A 21,553-nucleotide genomic window follows, 5' to 3' on the forward strand; every position below is an offset into this window, starting at 1 on the left:
CAGGCTGCCCGTCAAAAGAAAAAAACAGTATGAAAGACAGTGTAACACTGTTAGGCATGAAAATGTAAATGTTCATCTGCACTACAAGCGAAGTAGTAACCGCATTTCTTGCAACACCATATGAATATTCCACACATTAAGGAAAGAGAGATCACTAAAGAAACAGACATCAGAAAGCTTTTCGATAACATAAGGATAGGTGGACTGCGATCAAAGTTAAAAAAAGCAAACTGCTACAATATGACATCTTTTCTGTAAATGGCTAATCCACATTAATAAAAATACTACTAAACATCACTGCAGTTAGTCTTTTACTTTAGATTAATATCGACTAAGATGAAACATATTTTAATGTAACAGAATGGGTTACATTTTAAAATTCTTTAGCCATTTTTGCCATCAGTACAATCTAATGTTTCTAGGAATGCAAGTTATTTTTATTAGGCAGCCAGCTGCAGACATTGCTGGAAGTTAACTACGTTAAGTTCCAGAAAAACGGGGAAAATTAACATTCATATGCTTTCAAAAGCTTCCCAAACACGTGAATGGAAGCTGTGTTTGAATGGCAAAAGTCAAACCATTTTGAAACCACATTAAAGGAAATAAGTAGTGATTTATTTGCGAAGTATCTTTTTATTCCATATAAAACTGCTTGTGCTTAGTGACCAAGATTTGGTCCATGCTTACAAGAAGGTACTACTGCAATGGTGTATTATGAAATAATCTTTAAAAAATGAACTATGAGCAACTGCTTTAAAGAATTACTTTCATGCACACAGTGCTAGGGAAGGCAATGATGACTAATGGGGAGAGGCGCTGCGTGGCCAGCTGAGTCCCACAGCGTGGGGGAGGCTCTACATACCAAGGAACGCTTGCAGGGAAGGAAAAGCAGACACGCTTACATTGTGGTGAAAATATAAGGCAATAAAACAAATAACCTGCTCAGCCTTTCCTCCTGTAGTATTTTTTTTAATAATTAAAATAAGCTGCTAAATGTCAGTGTAATTACATGAAAATTCCCTTTGCTATCACTTAAGTAAAGCTAATACTCAATGACTACCTCACATATAGATGTCTATACTATCTTCACCTAAAGAGAGGTAAGCCTAAATCTCCATGGCCGTACCAGATGATAATATGTGCAAAGTCCACATGATAAAATCTTACTTTCTGTAATAATATTGATTCTTGAAATTTCAACATTCTTCCATCTTACAGATAAATCAACAGACAAAAGGTATTTCAAGCCATAGCACAGCTTCCTATACAACACTCAGCATAGTCATCACTCTTCAATTTAAACAAGTTATTAATTACTACAGCTTCACCCAGCAACACTTCTTATGTGTATTTCTAGATGATCTAATTAAACTTCTTGTTCTTAGCAAAAAAAGCAGTTTAGGTTTTGCAAATAGGTATACTTTTTTTTTTTAAACAACAAAAATAGACAATGTTTCAAAATTTCCAGAAGTATCTTTAGGTGATCTGAATCAGACACTTAGTACATTCTCTGCAGTCTCTAAGGGTGTAAAAAGTAGCATGAGCTAATATTACGTTGACCACACTGTATCCTCTGAGCATGCAAGGAATGGTACTAGCTCAGCACTGTGGCCATGCAGCTTTATCAAATCTTAGAAAACTTACATGGAAGTTCTTGGCAGAAATTTTGCAGACTCAGAGCTCGAAAACCATTTCTCCCAAACAAGACCAGTACACATCTTGCTAACCAACGGGATCTCAAAGAAGCCAGATATACCTGCATAATGTAACATGCCTTTGCTGTATCTGTGGTCCTCCTTCAACTTGGAAGGTTGAATTATTTAAGAACAAGCTAACCTCCCCCAAACTAACTGTTAAATGGAACATTTTGAAAAACAATTGGGACTGATCTGTGTGGTTCAGCTGAAGCTGAGCTTTAAAGGGAAGCACATCAGAAAAATGAGAATGGCAAAGCTTAACCAGTAAAACCAGCTTAGATCAATACTGATGCTGTGTCATCCAGTGTAAACGTCTTACAAGAACTGCACTAAGAAAAAAGAATCCTAGTTTAAAGGGGGGGGTGGGGGGGGTGGGAAGCAGGGCCAGGCAGGGTGAAATAGAGCCTTTAAAAGTCCAGCACAATTTGCAACACAAACACTGAGGAGTAAGCAGCTTCCTCTTTGAATGAAGCAAGGGCCTAACCCCTTCCTGTGTCACAACTCCCCGCACTTACTTAATACATTTTCTACAGGCAGTAAACCAAACATCAATTCTATCAGCTTCAGAGACACGTGTGTAGCAAAAAAGACACCATATTGACATTACATCCAGTTTTAGAGGAGACAGAAGATGCATTTGAATGAGGACCTTCAGGACTTTGCTGTCTGGACTGCCCAGTAAGATTACTTGTGATGAAATAGTTTATAACTTATACTTTATAAATTATAACATTAAGTTTTTTAAGCAGATGCTGTACAGCCACATAAGAACACAAAATGATTGCTCTAAAATTTACAAGAAAAACACAAGAAGATCATAAAGAAAATGCTGCCTGTAACTCCAAAGGTATGCTTTACAAAGCTGAGTTACGCCATGCTTTATGCATTCACTTCCTTCACTGACATAAAATGCCCAGGTCAGATCTTCAGTTAGCTGACTTACACAGACACACGCACAAGTTTCAGATGATTATGTTAACTGAAACTGAGAAGGCTGTAATACTTTTTCATGAAGATTTTCTCATAAAAGAGGTTTCAAAAAAAGGAGGTAGTAGTGGACTCCTCAAAATTCTGTTTGGGTAGATCTGAGTGGAGTAGTGCAGTTTGTATTTGGCAAAGCTAAAGAAGGGAACGCTGCAAAGTAAAGGTGTGATATGATGCAGCAGCAGAGATGACAGTTTTGTTAGATCATAAAACACGTAAAAGCATCACTTGTTTTACTTGCTTAACAGTTGATATTATGCAACTGACTGCAGAGAGTCAGTTGGCATATATATATTCTCTTGCCATTAATCAGAACTTTCCAATAGATATTCTAACTTTCCTTAAGCATTAAAGAAAATAATTACACTGTTTTCTTTTTTGTGTGTGTGTTGTATGTATGTTTTGGAAAAAATCAAATTAAAAAAATCAATCCAACCCTACATTAAATGTCAAACTTTAAAAAACCAAAACCAAGACACAAGGCAATTCTACTAAAATGACATTAAACTAAGATAGTTTAGAAATTGAAAATCTTTCTGTTTTATAAAATGGAACTATGGAGCAAAAAACCTCAGTGAATAACTAACGGTTGAAAGTCTTACATGAAGCTAGCTGAACTTTTAAGTGTTCAGTGGAATATATTTGTTTCTAGCTCTCTTTTGAAACCATGATACTTGAAGCTCTACGTATCATTTATTTTAACTCTGTTTCATCTCAGTGATACTATCTAGCTAGAATTGCCACATTCATACCTGTGCCTTAAAAAGCAAAACCAAACCGAATTTGTCTGCTTAAACAGTGCTTCTGGTGCAAATGCTGGCAACAACTTAGTAATTCCTTCATATAACTGCATCACATGATAAGCAACTGGAAATAAAACTGTCCCAGCACAGGGACTACTGAGTAATTTGAATCCCTCTCTGCGGACGAAAGCAAAGCAGAATAGACTGAAGCCAACTTTGCCAGGTTTCACTGACACAGATCTCAGAAATGCAAGGGAGAAAGACACTTCACCTTTTCCTGCCTGCATTTCCAAAATCTGCCTTTGTATTTTGACTTTTCATCCCACGAAGAGTGAACAGGCCACTTACAGGCTCAGGATGACTGGGCATCCTCAAATTAGGGCAGAAGCAACAATTCAGCTTTGATCCCTTATGCCTCTCTACAACCGTTTGCTGAGTGCGCTAAGGCAGAACTGCAATGGGAAGGCAGGAAAGCACGTGGATAAAACTGGCAGAAAGTGTCGATGAGGAACCACCTCAGAGCATGCACAGGCAGGATCTTCACTTGACCCATGCTAACTGCAAGATAAAATCTTTTCAACTGTCTGTTTCCAAGAAGTCAAAAATTTGGGAATGACTGAATAGGTATCATAGTGATCTCAAAACTACTGATGTCTGTGAGACATGGTAGTCCCGTATTTGTGGGTTTGTTTCTCTAGCTTATAAAAATAAACTGGAATGAAAACTGTGAACATAACAAGGACTGGATATGAAAATATCCTGACCTGCCTCTCTTCCTAGTTCCCTTAAAAAAAACCCCAAACCCTGCTAAGTGTGCTCCTCGCTGCAGCACTGCTGTTGACCTTTCATTCTTGCCGCTTCTCAAATGCAAAGGCAAGCTAATTTCGATTTGATTTAATCCCAGTTTGCCAGATAAGGCTTAAAGAGCAGTAAGGATCTGGACCATGGAAGAGAAGAAACCCAAAAATACTCCAGTTCTTCCCAAGTCTGACGAACAGACACTAGATGAAGTTTTCATGACTACCAGGACTCCAAGCTAGGAAACGTGAACTGTGGCACTGGGGTTGCAGGTAATGTCTTTGTGCATGTCCTTCTTCTGCTCTTGAGGGAAAATATAAAGGGTTGTTTTTCTGGTTTGGGGTAGTGGTGGGGGTGTCCTCTTTTTTCCCCCCTTTTACCTCTTTGCAAGAAAAAAACCCCACCCTGACCTCAATAGGGCAAATGTTACAGGGCACCTGGGATATTATCATGCCATGTGTCAGGGAATATTTAACTTGGTGCACATATAGCCCATAGCTCTCCACAGCTGCCAGACCGACTGGACATGAGCTGTGCCGAGATGAGACAGATGAATCATAAGGGAATGCTCAGGCTTTGTCAACCAACCCACTGCTGGTAACTGCTGTCTGAGCATCCTGACTGTCCTCAAAATTATTTTATATTCAGGACACATCAGTAGTTACCATTGATCCAGCAAACACAGGAGCTGATATTATTATGGCTTTTTTCCCCCCAAATACCAATTTACGATTCTCTGACAATTCTGTGACTGGCTTTATTTCTCTTTTATGACCAGCTACTTTGGCTTGGTTCAGAGAGTGGATTTGTTTTTAAAATTCTGACTGATAAAATACTAAATATTTCTAAATATTTTGCTATTAAAAAGCCATTTAAGTGCTAAGTCTCTAAACAAGAGAAAGGTGGTAAATCCCAGTTAGATGACTACTTCCCTGATTAAAGCACTCACCTTTCTGTAATCAGTCTGAACCCAAATCTTCCCCTCTGCAGAAGAGGGCTCTGACTATGAGGACCAAGTATTGCAAAGGGTGTTGAGGGGCTTTGCTCTCCCTCCCTCCTGCTGAAATTATTTCAATCTTTTATAAACACATTTCCTGAACCACAGGCTAGATCCCAGGTGAGTATCTTAACTTGTCAGAGTTAGAGATTAACTCTCTCTCTTACTCTGTTCAACAGCTATTTAATTATTTGATGCAAAATAAAAACATCAACAGGGGAGAAGAAATCAATGCGGACTTGAGCTTGTGTCTTCCAGTAGCAAACCCACCCAGTCCCTCAGCCTGCAGGTAATTCTGAGCCTCTCTCAATCCTTTCCATTCCTTTTCCATATAAAACACTCAATTGGAGAAGCAGACAAAGCCTCACAAGCAGAGTTGTTCTACCACTCCCTGACAGATGAGATACCCCAGCTCCCACTAGCATTTCTTTATGGAAAGGAGAACACAGTCCACGTCAGAGATTACACCCACTGACACCGGGTAGCCTGCTTAAGGTGCTTTTGATTCAACTCTCCCCAGATTAGGGAAGAAAAGGGTAAATAGGATGTCCCACATTGCACATTAACTGTTCTAATCTCCACACTAGTGGCTAAAGGATCAGAAATTGTTTTGCAGACCTAGACTTTCATGTCCTTTGTTTTTTCTTCAGTCTCCCAAAAGAAAGATTTTTACCTCAGGCCAAGTGCAACACTTCACCTCTACGGGTACGATTTTATTTTGTTAAGAAAATGAGAAGAAAAAATAGTTATACTCAAGCCTTTTCTTTAATTTGAAAAACCTGTAGGTTTTCTTCTTCAGAATGCTATAGAAAAAAAAATCCCGTTTTTTTCCAAATGCATCTACCCAGGAAGTGGCAATAAACCACCCCCTAGTAGTTATTCCAGAATTAAGGCTACAACTGCATTTGGGGTGCAATGGATTGATCAGCCAATATATATACAGACATACAGAAATGCACATGCACTCAAACACATATGCATAAATAAAACTTTGCTTCTTTTCTAGTCCTGACAAAAATGACCTTCATGGTCCAGAAGCTCCAAAGAACTTGGAGATCCTGTCTCCAACTGAGGCAGTCACAGACGAGGCTGCAAAGTGGCTTGACAGAGCTGGACCATTCGTATTCATCCAGGAGCTCCCCAGAAGCCACAGATGCAGTTACTGAGCTATTAACAAGCAAGCAAAGCCTCTCACTGAAAACCACCTTGTACCTGAAGATCAGAAGGCAACATCGACATCTGGGGGAGTGCAAAGAAATAGAGCAGAAAGTCTGCAATGTATCCAAGCCAGAGGGGTAGAAGCTCTAAGAAGGAACCAAGTTAGTGTACGTACAAGTAAGTAAAATGTACCGGGGACATGTAAGTGTAGTTTTGTGAAAGACTGTTATGAGTCACAAGTGTCCTGGAAGGCTCACAGAGATACATGGACAAGGGAAATCCAATTGACAGAGTCTACTTAAATTTCCAGTTGAAACAAGGCCACGTATTCACATTTCTTAAAGGAAAGATAACTGCTGTGAGACAGGAAGGAGGGTTCCAACCCCCACCCAAAGGCTAAGAAACTACTTACAGGACAAGGAAAAGAGGGTAAAAATGGTCCTCAATGAAAGAATTTCAGCAGCAGCATGCAGCAAGAGTCTTCATTAGGGCCTGAACTATTCAACATATTCAGAAATAATCCAAAAAAGAAGGTGGTTAGTGACAGAACAAGATCTTTGATACATATTTACTCGGAGTACTAAGGACAAAAATCAACAGATTGCAGAAAGACCTAACATTACTGAACAGTATAATAAAATAGTAAATGAAATTCAATGTAGAGACATGTAAAGTGACAGACATGGAAGAACATAACAATCTTAACCTTATATACAAAATGATGGTCTCTGAATTATTATTACACAGTAATGAGATACTGGTCTTGTAACTGTTCTATGAAATTATCATCTCAATGATCTGTAGTGGTCACAAAGGCAAACCAAATATTAGGCAAGGAATATAGCCCATCATACCATTGCTTCCCTCCTTTCAAAAATGGTTTAGAAGAGTTGGGCAAGATACAAAAACACATAGCAAAGATATGGAGAGTCTCTACAAGAGTGACAATTAGACAGACTTGGACTTGTCAAACTGGATAAATGACAACAGAGGAGTGTTATGATGCACATTTATTATGAAGGTAGACAGGAAATGTTCATTGCTGGTTCAAAAACAAATCAAGAGGTAGGTATTTCTTCACACAGTGTACAACTAAGTTTTGAGAATCCTTTCCATGGGACCCCATAGCTCTCAAGCTTCCATTAAGTTAAAAAAAAACACTGGGTCAACAAAATTGTTTAGCAGCACAAACACCAGACTTTTCTTTTCAAGGTTCAATTTTTTGCTGCACCATTTCTATGCTTATCTTAGTAAACATGCAGTTCTGCACTGTGCTCTTCTCCACACCCTTAACTGTCTGGTCCTGACTATGCCTTTCCTGCCCATGAAAGCTTTACTGCTTTTCTGAAAAGCTTTACTGCTCATTTCCCACTAAACGCATCTGGCATTAGACAGTGACAAAAAGATTTATTTAAACAGTAAACTAATCCTTTGTTGTCTTAGCGAAATTCAAAAGCATTATTCTTACTGATACCTTACAGTTTTCATCTACCTGGAGTCACAGAATCAGGAAACACTTGTCTTCAGACTCATTTGGACATGTACAATACTACCACAGGTTTGAGAAAGCTTAAAGTACATATGACGATGCACTAGTCTCCACAGTTCATGCAATCTGATCACCAACAAACAGACACTAAAGCAATCTGAAACACCTATAATCAATGTAGACCTTTTCAGTATTGTTGGCCAATTACTGGTCCATGTTTCAGCTTGCACAGGTGTTTTCCTGCTTCAATATTTTGAGGTAAAAGCAGCACCAAAAATGAGACTCTTTCCTGCCAATCCTTCTCCTAACAAAGTGAATTAAAAAAAAGAAACAATTTTTCAATCACCAATCTCAAACCTAAAATCAGATTAAAAAAAAAGTAAATAAATTTAGTTACACAATTAGTAAAGCACAACATCGATGATATACTCATGAAAAGAGTACCTTATACAACACAGGAAATAAACTGAAAGCAGGTGTATCAAATAATGATACATTAATGCTTGCCTTAAACACATTGCTCATATGCAATGTTTGATATTTTATGTCAGTATGGTATTACTTATACTTCACTAGTTGCAGAGCAGATGCTAGGCATGATAAAAGATTATTTTGCAGAAACAAGAAGCCTATCCAAAAATGGGGGTGGGGGGGGAATCTGTTATTTCCCAGAACACTAGTGAAAGAAAATGTTCCTGGTTACCAGCATCACTAGTCTCACAAACATAAATAGCTAATGAGGCAAGTTTCCTAAATTTTATTTAGGCATCTTAACAATAGGTAGGTTTTGGTGCAGGAAGCTAAATCAAGTATTTGAAATTGAATCAAAATCAAAATATACACATAGTGAGGTGAATGAGTTGCCTGTCATCATTTGCCTAATACATTTTAAACAGTTCTTTCATTACATCTTGTAGAATATAATTTCATTAATCTATCTAGATGAATGCAAAACATTTTATTTTGAAAACAGAAGCCTACAGTGTGTCTAAGCTACCTGTAATAATAAAATGTATTTTAGAACAAGGCTTAATTCAGTATTTTAGATTTTAATATGACAATTATTACATTAATATTACCAGTTAAATAGAATAGCAATAAGCTATTAAGATAATTATATTAATCACTACAGGACTGTGAAATGGGAAACACACGGCGCTTCAGCTGTATTTGTAATGATGAGAATTTTAAGTACAGTATTTCATGTATGCAAATAAAATGTTTTGAATAGATTTGGCACTAGTCAGTACCAAGAGGTTGTGTACTACTATTACAATGAAATAAACAGAACTCACTAGATTTTAAACACGGAGCTGTGACAAACATGCTCAGATATTAGAGGAAAAAAATAATATTAAAATGAAGAAGAAGAAATATTTTTAAAATTAAGAAGGTATACATAATCTAGGATCAATATTACTACTGAAAATTGTGGGAGAAGTATCTAAAGTAGACTTGCAAGCCTTGTACTAGCTAGTTTATCACAACTGAGATTTCACTCTACTAAAAAATAAGGGCTTTTTTAAACACCAAATTAAAAAATTATTTCCTCATGAAAGACATTTAACGTAACTACTTCCAGCCTGAAAAAAACATAAAGGTCTTGAACTACAGCTCGGTATTTATTTCAATTGCTCTCCATTGCGCCTCTATGAAAAAGGACATATGACTATCCTATCATCCTCCTGCATGTCAAGGGACTTTCGCCTTCTCCACTGCACCCCAAGTGGCCTGTAGATGTTAGAAAAGGCAACAGAAACATCATTGGAAAGCAGTATTTCAGACTATCGGAAGCAGTACTTCTGGAAAGTAACACACTGCCATTACAGTTTTCTTTCTACTCACCATTGTACATAACAAGGTAGTCTAATCCTGGCAGCTGTGAGGGCCAGAGCTATATTCTGGGATCATCCAACCTCCTCCCAGGCTCGGTTCTCCAGCTCTGAAGGGAGCTCTGAACGCACAAGATGAGTTGCACCTCCAGCCCCACCTGCTACCTCACGTGCAGACTCAGCAACCACAACTCATGGCACAGGAGATGTTCAGCTGCTAGAGAAGACACTACCCAAAAATTGCTGCTTTGGGAAAAGCCAATAGTCAACGGACAAGAATCAACTTTATGAGCCAGCTTATAGTAAAAATTTTAGTAGAAGGAGAGTAAGAAGTTCCTAAACTTTTAACATGCTTTGCAAGAAATTGCTAAACGATAACATAGTAGAAATTGCAACAGTTAGAAAATTAACTTAACCCAAAACATTTAGACAACTGCTAAAAGTCACAGTCAATGGTCAGGGCTACATGCAGACAGGACTTCTACAGACTTGAAATGGAACTTATAATATTTGGTAGTGACTAATCCAAATGTTAATTACCTTCTATAACACATGCAGAGTGAAACACTGTACTACCAAAAAACCCCACCCCCCACCCTCAAAAACCCTACCACATCTTCCCTGTCTGATCACATGCAGCATAGACAAAGAGATAACACAGAGAAGAGACTTGATCTTAGCACTTCTATACTTTTGAATACAGTGAAGAAACAATGACTTCTTGTTTGGGCCTTTGGCAAATTCAGATTCCACTTCAAATTTCCTTTCTTTACACTGCATCACAGTATGATTAAAAAAAAAAAAAAAAAAAGCATTTGTTCTTGCTTATCTTTTACTCACCAAAACACTTCCAAACAGTGAATTCAAAAAGCTCTTAATTCTGTTTTGGACTTTATCTAGGAACAGGACCATGAACTCTTTCTAAAATATTACTTTTAAAAACATTCCTTCTCTAAGATGGAAGACATCCACCTTATTCAGACCAAGTAAGACAGGCTATGGAAAACTTCAAGCCAAATACTCCTATTTTTAATTTTGCCAGATTTTTACAGGTTATGGTAGAAAATTTTCACTATACCTTTCCCCCCTCCTCCACTATGACAACCCCCATCCCTCCACCAGTAAAGCAGCTGGAAGAATGATGCACTAAACGCAGCCCTGTAAATTATAGTATGTAGGAGATTAAACTTAAGCCTAATGCTACAGTCAACCTTCAACAGCTGAGTTCTATTAATGGACACTCCTTAAAAGAAATCCTTATTGGTTACTATTTAAAACTACATCTCTATTAAAATCTTGACTGAAAGAAATTACAAGTGATATGTATCTCCCATCAATGCCATGACAACACCACCCAGTTCAAGTAAGTACTGCATAGTTTACCACAATTTATATGAAGTAAAAAAAAATACAAAAGGGTTCACTAATCAAATACTATCAATGAATACACTATGCAAAAGAAATAAGCTAATTTATAATGATAGGAATTATGTGTGAACTAGAACAATATACTTCCATTGCACTGAAAAGCCCAGTGTCATTATTACTCTTTCAATCTACTTCCTATGTCAATTTAAGATGAGCATTGTAAAATTACAGCACAGTCAAGGCACTGTGAAGGCACAGCTTAATAGAAAAAATTAGGGAAAAGACAACCAAGTTTTACTCCCAGATTTTTCAATTTCATACACACATCCAGAAATAGGGAAGGGGGGGGGGGGGGGGGGGGGCAAGGCTACTGTCCTTAATAGCAACTGCATACATGTGTAGCATTCTGTTCACTGCTGAACATTTTCTTCTGTTGAATACTAACTGCTCCACAATGCACAATCCTTTGAGATTCAACGCTGCCAAAATGTTCCTGCTTTCTCATTCAAAGAATCTTTTGAATGAAGAAATTTTCAATTATTGACACATCAACCTAGGTCAAATTTTTGAAGTGCAGAAGTTATCTATGGGAAGTTGTCAGCTTCCTACTTACACTACTCATTGACCTTGTAAATCTCTCTATATCATATCTATTTCTATATCTGAATTTCTCTGTTTTAGACCCTGTTACTGATGGTGAATTAGTAACAACAAAGAAGAAAGCAGTTTAAGCAGTGGGATGATAGTAGAAAATACAAAAAAAGCCAACTCTATCAAATATTGTGCTACTTGTTTCTAAGCAAGCAGGTCAGCAGGTCTGAACACAGCTCCACTTTTAATTCACATGCTAGACTAAGAAAAGAAAACACAACAAATTCCTTCGAGCTTCGAGCAGATCTCAGCAACTTGCAAGGTGAAGACACATTACATTTGCTGTTGCTCTGAGCATCAGATGCACATTTTTCAGCCCCTGTCACAGTCCGTCCCTTGGATCTGGGTGTTACTCTCTACATTCAGGTTTACTTTGTCTGATACATCTCCAATGCAAAAACCATGTGCTAGTTTTGTTTTAGCCTGCGTTATGGTGTGCCTGCTGGTTAGGATATTTTCCTCTCCTAGGAGGTGGAAGATGACAGAATAGCTCCTAAGTGGTAAGGCTACTAAAGCCAAATCTCTTGCTTCCTGGGGAAGTAATTACAGAGAAGGTAGGATTTGTTTTGTTTTGTTTTCTTGAATGAACATAGCCTTGTCAATGTATCTTTCATTGAGCTCTCTCCAGGACACATATGAAAAAACCAAGCTGTTTTCAGTCCTGGATAAGCACAGTAGCCAATACTGAGGTGACCAATGCTCTCATGCATATAAGCAGCTAAGAAGGATTTTTATTTATTGCTTCCTTTGAATCAAGTATTAAAATGTCCATTGATTATCTATTATGCATCTAAGTGCTTTTCTGAATCTGGCCAGAGTCTATCAGCAGTTAGGATATAGAGCTGTTCTCTCCAAGGAGTAAACAGAGACAGATTTTGTGTCTCTGTACCTATTCAGAGTCTCAAGAATTGCTGACAGTCTAAAAATATGGCACTCCAAGAATACGTAGGGGAAAAGATGAATTCAAAGGAGCACTGTTTTAGTTTTGCCTCTTCAAGCATAATATTTGCTCTACCTGGATTGTCCATCCAGCAATGTACTATTTAAGTTCTACGGGAATGGCGCAAAAGATGGCTTGTGAGCACAGTTTCACAGTGAATGCTATTACGCTGGGCTTGGAGAACTTGCAATGACACGGACATGACAGACCCACATAACCTGCATGTACCATTGCAGGAACTACAGCTTAGATTTTCATCGCAGACAGTAGACAGAGGTTTATGCCCCTGGCTGTACTTTGGTCTCCAGAACAAGATTTCTGACAGAAAGACTGTAAAACTAAAGGGAATTTTTCATATGCTTTCAGCTAATAGAGGCTTCCAATTTAAAGTAATGGAAATGAAAGTTATAGACAAATCAGTGTATCCTAGGCAATTGCACAAGTAAAAACGTACAAATAAGGTACACACAAAACATTCAATTCCTTCTCGCCCCACCTCCATCAAAAGAAAAAGAAAAGTGGGATTCTTGTCAGTCTAGCTGCTGCTGTTTCCATATTTAACAAAAAGCAGGAGGGATGAGAGTAATTTTCATTATTTTAATTCTTTTATGCAGTGAAACCTAACCATGTGACAACCAGAAAGTTATTCAATCAATAATGATATCATATAACAAGTTTTGACAAGGTTGTGGAAAAAAAAAAAAAAAAATCGCAGTGACAGGAGAATCACTCAAAATATCATTGTCCTTGAAGGGTACAAGAGCACTCCCCTGATAAAAGGTCAACTGCAATGGATAAAATATCAACAATCACAAAACCCCAAACAGCTGTATTTAAGAAAAAAACCAAGGCATTGAATAATTGAAAATAATACAAAAACTGAGAATAATCCATCAAATGTGACAGTGATAGTTGTTATCAAAATCCTTATGCAAAAAAGATGCCAGCTAGTAACGTTACAGCTAGTGTGAAGAAAGCAAATCATTCTTATTCATACTGTAAACTCAGCCTTCTTGTCTTTAATCGTGGTTCATTAAATTGTAACATGCAACTATTACAATGTAAAATAGCTAGTCTGAGTAATTAAAAATATATAATCTCTCTTAGGAAAATAATTATGATATGGAAGGGAAAATAATTTATTTGTATTCTTCAGTGCTCCGTCACTTTCTAGTTTGTTTTTCTTTTAAATGATGCTTATACAGCTAAAAAGAAGGATAAAAAGGAAATATAATTTTCCAACTTTCATAAGGACATGAGGATGTCAACCCAAGGATTTATAACTCAGAAGTAATGAAAATCAAAGGTAGGTTTCTTCTTTTTTAAGGAATAAGAATTTCTACTTCTTAATTAGAAGCCTGTTAGAATAACATTAGAGACAGGCAGGATAGATAGCAATAAGCGTCCAATTAGCAAAAGAAGAGATCTTCATGGTCATTTCTCCTTGACGAAGCAAAATTGTTCTCTGTATGCTACGACTTCATCAAATGGGGATCTTAACTCTTCAGTTCATTAAGATACCCTCTACAGTTTTGGAAACTGTTCCAGAATATGTTTGGAAACTTTCTTTGATGGTTATACTACAGTTATTGTTCAATCAGGCTGCATTATTTAACTTGGCTAATTCACCTCTTCCCCGTACTTTACTTTTAACACTTCCCTGTCATTAATTTATTTCCTCACATTAAAAGAAAAAGTCAAGATGTTTTGACAAGCTCTCTATATGTACACTGCTTGTTCTTCACTGTGCTAGAGCTACCGTTTATGAGAGATTTTCCTTTCAACAGGAAAAGACCAAAGTTAACAAGCCTACTATTGTATGGAACATTTTAAAAAATATAACCAGAACTGTATCTGACGCTCTTTAGTCTAGTAAAGGACAATGCAGTATAAGAATATGAATCTTTACTCTCTCTGGGGCCAAAGGAAAACAGAAACATCTCCTGGGAAATGGTATGGGTCCCATCTTAACAAGTAATAGAAAGACTGTCACAGAACTAGAGTTCATGGAAGTCATATGGACAGTGCTCAGCACAGGCTGCCACCCTAAAAAATTTCCTGGGGAAAAAAAAAGTTGGGAGAAAAAACCCAAAGCAAACAGCAAGAACATTATGGTACTTCAGAGATACTAAAACACTACATTTTTGGTGTCCCAAGAAGTGCTCTGTATCTTCATTGAGGTTGGCATTTGAGAACAAAGTCTCAAAACTAAAATTCCTCACATGCCAAGTACACTTAGAAATGCTACAAGCTGCATAACTAGACTGACTTCTTATTTCAAACTACTTTATGGAGAAATAAATACAACTACTTGTTCACACATTAAAAAAAAAATAAATCTAAGATATTGTACCACTGCAACAAGTTACTCAAAAGAACTGGCTTCAGAAGCAAACAACCCTATTGCTGATGACATTATGATATACTATTTTCTAAGTGCACAATAATACTGAATGACCTCAAGAAATTCTTTGATTTATATGGTTTATTCAACATCCTATAACAGAAAGTCTCTCTTTCAGTTGGGCTCACGAATGGTTTAATCCTTACAAATGGATATAAATGTTTAACCCACAGATACAAGGACGTGAAACTGCTCTTAAAAATAATTCAGTATTTCTCTGACTTAGAGGCTAGAACAGATCTACTACTTCACAACATTGAGCTTTACGCTGTGTTTATTACTAAGCCTCAAGTCCAGCAAGCTAGTCCTCTAATTAGCCAGATCTCTTCTTTTACCTTCCTGATTTCTACCGGTCGAAGGTTGTATGATGCACTGCCTCCCATTAAAAAAGCCTGAAACACAAGCAGATTTTTCTCTTTTTCTGCTTGATATTCCAGGAATTGAACCCTTAAAAGTTAAATAACAACATCTGCCTCTATAATCTTCACAACTTCCCAGAGGCATCAAGGATGGCTGCCACATGTCTGAAATTAAAGAAACAGTGGGTCTCTTTACGCTCTGGAGAAAGGCTATGCCAGCAAGGGCTCAAGAGAAGCGTTACAAAAGTGTTGGCTAAACTAAGCATTCCAGTGCTGCTCCAAAGCCAAGACCTTCAAGTTACAATGCAGGGAACCTAGAAACACAAAGCACGTGTCTGGCACAGACCTAAATCCTTACTGAGAGAATATGGACTGGATCTTACCAGGATATTAGTAACAAATCACACTTGTTGGGAAATTCTGGTATAGATCTCTACAAGTCCTTGTCAGTAGCAATAAAGACTCCCCATGACGCAGCCTTCAAGAGCCAAAAAACCAGTAGTGGCTTCTAATGCTTTCTCATTCCATTTTCTTTGTTGCAACTTTAAAGCTGCAATTCAAGACATGTAAATTAATGCATTTTATGGTAAATATGATAGTCTAAAATACCTCAAAGTCTACTGGCAGGTGCGTTCAGCATCACTGAATACACAGGTATAGTGCTGCATGGCCTAACTAATTAAACAAAATCTGATCCACCAAATTGATTGTGTCCAACCGGTGATAAAACTCTAAATAAAACTGAAAATTAAATATTCCTGCTTCACAGAAAAGCCTAGTGCAGCCAGAATCAATGTCTCAAATTAAGCCTTCTCCAGACCTTTCCCAATGTACTACTGATATCATAACATAACCAGTGAGAGATTATTCAGCCACAAGCAGCTTATGGTTGATCTGTTTTCTAATGCAGGATTTTTATCATTTTCTCATCAGACAATGCAACTACAGATCAATTAATAAGATCCATGTGTAGCTCTTCTTTAGATCTTACTCATTTGTTACGAAAACAACTATACTTTAGTAGATGCATGTCACTTATACAACATGTAGTACTTTTAACAGATTAATTTTTTAAAAATAAATTATTAGTTGTTTTACAATAATTCTCAAGACCTCCAAGAAACCTTCTCTCTTCTAAAACTTCTTTTATATGATTTTAGTATATCACCTTTACTGTTTCTTCTTTAAAACAAAAGATTTTGTCTATACAATTAAAGCTCTTCCACAGGCCTTTCAGCAATATTCCAGCACACCTTTCCTGAAAAAAGTCTGACTAGACTAAGTACAATCTTCAAGAGGTAACACCTTTGGTCAATTATTTTCAGTATTCTCCATTTCTTTTAATACAGTCTACTTTTTTTTTTTTAAGTCTTTATTGACCTTAGGCTCTTAAATCAGGCAATTCAGAATTTAACACTCAATTGTTCAGTGTAACAGGATTGCTTTAATGAAGATGAAGTAAAGAAATTGTATAAATAATGGAGTAATGGAGAAGGGAGAAAAAGAAAAAAGGGCAGTGACTCACAGGATCTTTGCAGTTTACAGGCAACATGCTAACACTGATGGTAACTTGTTACTTTCAAAGAGCTCAACAAGTTCCTCCTAACATGGATTACTTCACTCTCATCTAGAAGAAACATCATTCTATATGCTTCCTACATGAAAACAGGACCAACTTTCATACAGCTCCCCAAACCATATTCAGGAAATAACACAACCACAGAAGGCTACAGCAAGGTGTTACACAGGTTCTTCTGTTCTGTAGCAGATCTTTTATTAATACACCAGTTCAATGTTTATGGTACCCGTGACCATATGCAGAGAAGCTTTTCTGTCACTGAGAGAATCATAAGATACCTGAAGCTGGGCAGGAAGAAACCACATACAACTAAGGGCAAGAAACAATTTTTTAAAAAAATAGCAGGATGGCTTGTTGAAACACTGAAATTAACACCTGCCCCCACCATTAAATTAGTAAGTCCTTTTCTCACTATACTAATACTTTCAGATCTTTCCTTACTGGCTGGATATAAATGCTGTATTTCACTATTACCATTTTTTCACAATTATTTCAGTCTAGGCCAAAGGTAGTGGCGAGTCATACAACTGCCTTTCAACATGAATGCAGTTGCTCCTGGTTGGTCATTAACAGTCCACCCACACAAACCCAAGATAATATTTTGGTAATATCTCTTTAAAAGTAAATAAACATTTTTATTTTCTCTTCATCCCACTGACATTTTCCCCTTACTGAGTTGCTTTGCTGTCAAGAAGACTGAAAGGGGCACAGGATTTGTGAAGTTTATTTGTTGTACGCAGGCAAGGAAAATCTTGCTAGGTTTTTTTTCTAAATGTTTTTAATTGATTCCATCCTCAGTACTAGCTGCCTTTCATTATTATGCAATCACCTTCAAATTAATGTGATTAAACTGAATTTGATTAAACCTCATGCAAAGCTAGCCATTCCAGTCACATTTTGCAATCCTTTAAAAAAAAAACCCCAAACCAACACCTCCCCCCCCCAAAAAACCCAAACCAAAAACCACCACAGAAACAAACCACTAGACAAATAACAAATGAACCACTAGATAACTGATAAACCAGACCTTGTGGTGAAGTTTTTCAGGAATATTTGAAAGTAGTTTGTTAATCAATAGCAAAAATTTCTAACTAAAGTAGTTCTGCTTACAAATAATCAACATAAAAATTGTTACCTTGCTGTTGTCATACTAATTGAGAAATAAATATCTGCACATTTCTGCAGCTTCTCAAATGAACTTTTTTCAAGAAAATCTTAAAAATGTGACTCGACATGCCAATTATGTAAAAAATTAAACCCTATGATAAATATAAAAATAAACCCTATATATACCTATGCATAAATCCCATCAGAAAACAATCCATAACATCCAACTTAGATCAGTATCACAGCCCTCACTTTGCAGCTTTGATAAGACAACCCAATGTTATATCATAATAATTTTAGCCTAGCCAGTATCTAACTAACAGGATTTATTTGTTGTAATAGGTCAATTTAGTATAACAAGTTCAACTTGAAAAGCCCAGCTTCTAGAACAACTAATTTAACTTCCTGTACAGGAAATAGGCTTATTGGAAGGCATTGCTGGTATTTTCTGTGGAAAGAACACAAGATAACCAGAAAAATGTATCTGCAATGCCTCTTTCATGACCATATGCAATGATTCTTAAGAGAACCATACGCCAGTTTGGCACTGTAATTCAGGAAAGAAAACATTCACTTACCGCAGTGTGACTGGAAAACCTGTGGCTTGACTACCTGATTGCAGATATTGCACACTACAAGATAGAAATCATCATGAGCTGGATAATGGCCAAATAAGTGCATATCTGTGGGAAAGTTAAAAATATATACAAGAATTAGAAATTATGCTTTAAATATATATTAAGAAAAAAAATTGAAAATACTCTAGGGCCACTACTGTTATATTAAGTTATACAAAGCAAATTTATATACTGCTCCATAAGAGCTAGTTACTATGCTAAAGAGATACATCTTTTTCCTCTTCTGCGTTTCAAGGTCCTATACTAATGCTGCAGTCTCATCCCTCAGTCTGAGTCAGAACACAGGCAGCAACACCTTTGTCTTAACACTCACTGCCAAGAAGGGGAATAAGCATTTCTGTACTGGTCAACTGTTGAAACAGTAAAAGAATACGTCTTTTAAAATGTCTGCCTAAAGATCCATTTAGAAAACATGGTACACAGGTTATGCTCCTTGTTACAATATTCCAAGCTTGACTACAGATTGCTAGAGAAAGTCTCCTGCTTAAAAGCTAGTTATAGTAACCAAGGTCAAGGATCCTACAGCTTAAAATACAGCCAGGAATGTCACCCCTGTTTTGAACCAGATGTCATGACATTAAATTTCTGATTCTGTGTTAATGTCCCTCCTAGTTCAAATGCCCTGCTCTTTGTTTTCCCAACAAAAAACTCTGGGAAGAGACAAAGTTGGCTAATAAGGTATTTCTCAGTGACGGCATGAGGAATTTCACGAAATCAAAAGGTGGGTACAGTCAGATGATGACAGGCACTCGTCCCTCTCAGCTGAAACACATAATGCTACACACACATTCTTAAGCCATTACAAACACAGAGTAAAATGGGCTTAAATTACTACTGAAGGCCTCAGAGCTCTAACATTACAAGCGAGGTAACTTACTTCATTCTGCATTGCTATAACAAGAACAAGCACACATACTCATCTACCGCAGCTCAGCTTAGAGGGCAGAAACTCCAGTCACTTTTAGGCACTTTGGTGTGATCATGTCACCACGCCCAGTGTTGTTAACGAAGGTGTTGCTGCACTAGTAACTCCGTGCTGAGTATCGGCCGCACAGATCACGCTACCTCTCAGAACAGGGCAGTGACATCTTTATTTAAAGATGTCGTAAAATCGCATTCCAGTGTTACTCAGCAGCATCCAAAATCTATTACAGACCTTGCAAATGTGGCTTCTGACTCAGACTGAAGTATCAACCTGGCACCTTTTAAACAGGAGGAAAAATGAGAAGACCCTCAGCAAAGACAAACATGCACAACAGCAGCTATGCTTGATAAACATCAACAACTAAATCCTACTTCTCCAATAAGTCGTATTTTTCTTTAAAAATAGTGATTTCTTTCAAAAAGTGACTCAAGCTGGTACCTTATTTCATTAGTTCTTAACCAAAGCAAATATTTTGGCCCTAGAACTACTTTTATAAGTAATTCTGCACTGGCCTGTACTGCTGTGTAAGTACCATCACTGCTTATAGTGGCAGTACTTGGCATGATGAACTGCAAAGTGTCTTCAGTCCCCGAAAACCTCACAGAGGAACAGGGCACCCCTCTCACAGTAATTCAGGCTACTTACAAGTACATCAGTACAAACAGGCTCATTCAAGCATCCTTGGGCACAAACCAGCACCACCGACCTGCAGGTATTTGACAGTCTGATACAACGCGCCTTGTTCCTTTATCCTCTGAAAACCAAAAGCCTCTCTCTATGTCACTGCCTGTACCAGGCTATGAAATCCAGTTGAAAGGTTAACCTATCATGACCCCTTTGCAGGGCTAGTCTTGGACTAACAAAGCCTTTAAATGTATTACAGCCAGATGAATGCAATCAACACATTCAACTTGAATTTAAAAGAACAGCAGTGGTGAGGTATAAACTCCTTTGGTAATTTCTTGGTATAGTTAGTGTTAGTAATGATGAAGCCAAAACTGCAGTTAGATTAAATCAAATCCTCCTTACCAGTAAGACAAACAAACAAACCCCTAAGCAGGCACTACGTCTGGCCTGCTTATTTTATTTCTTGTTTTAGTGTGGTAAGTCAGTGATCTTAAAAATCAGTTTACATTGGCAATTCTTAGCCAAGGATATTTTTGATCAGAACCTACAGATTTCCACTAATAGCACTGTAAACTCCACAGAAAGGAGTATTTCTTCCAGGTATAATTTGACACAAAGTCTCAGCTTGAAAACATGCATTTAATTAGTTATGAAATATCTAAAAAATGGTTAAGACATCTCAACAACTTCAAACATTTTTTTCTGTTGTTTGAATGGTCCGGTGACAATCTTCTTACGAAAACATGCAGACTTTGCCCTTTACAAATACTTACTTAACAAAAAGTTACAACTTTTTTCCATTTTGAATTCCTTAAGTCCATTTAACCTTCACAGCTTTGTATACTAGCCTTTAAAATATGCCCAGCTCTCAGGTGTATGAAGTTTGGCTGGGTCTGAGTCTGAGTTTTTATGAAGTCTGGCTGCAGGGAGTAACTTATAAAAACACATAAGGTATTAATACTGGAGAAACCTATGCAAGGACATAGATGGAATAGGAAATCAGGTTAGTTCACAGATCACAAAATCATCTACGTTTTCACCAGGCACTGTCAAGGAGACAGAGCAGTGAAGGAAAAGTTCTGGTACCTGCAAGCTCGCTGTACAACCCTTGCCAACAGCACTGCACCTAACAGGTAAAGAGCACCATTCGAATTTTGATGACACAGAGGCGGCAGAAGTTGATATGCAAAGAAACTGCACAAACATATAGGAGAATGCACCAAAATGCTGCCGCGAGAAACACAGCATCCAAACAAT

The 21,553-nt window shown here is 37.3% G+C and overlaps 1 protein-coding gene across 3 annotated transcripts in view; it reads right to left on the reverse strand.

Moving 5' to 3' along the window:
* ATXN7L1 (ataxin 7 like 1) overlaps positions 1-21,553 on the reverse strand; it is a 118,607-nt gene that overhangs the window by 57,628 nt on the left and 39,426 nt on the right. For 2 of the 3 annotated variants that reach the window (XM_069801820.1, XM_069801821.1), the window contains exon 3: positions 18,685-18,789. The exons of the other annotated variant lie outside the window; for it this stretch is intronic. In XM_069801820.1, the coding sequence (XP_069657921.1) occupies positions 18,685-18,789 (105 nt within the window). The remainder of the gene's footprint in view (positions 1-18,684; positions 18,790-21,553) is intronic. 3 annotated transcript variants of the gene reach the window in all.

This window comes from Haliaeetus albicilla, chromosome 14 (assembly GCF_947461875.1).
Source record: "Haliaeetus albicilla chromosome 14, bHalAlb1.1, whole genome shotgun sequence".
Taxonomy (NCBI): domain Eukaryota; kingdom Metazoa; phylum Chordata; class Aves; order Accipitriformes; family Accipitridae; genus Haliaeetus; species Haliaeetus albicilla.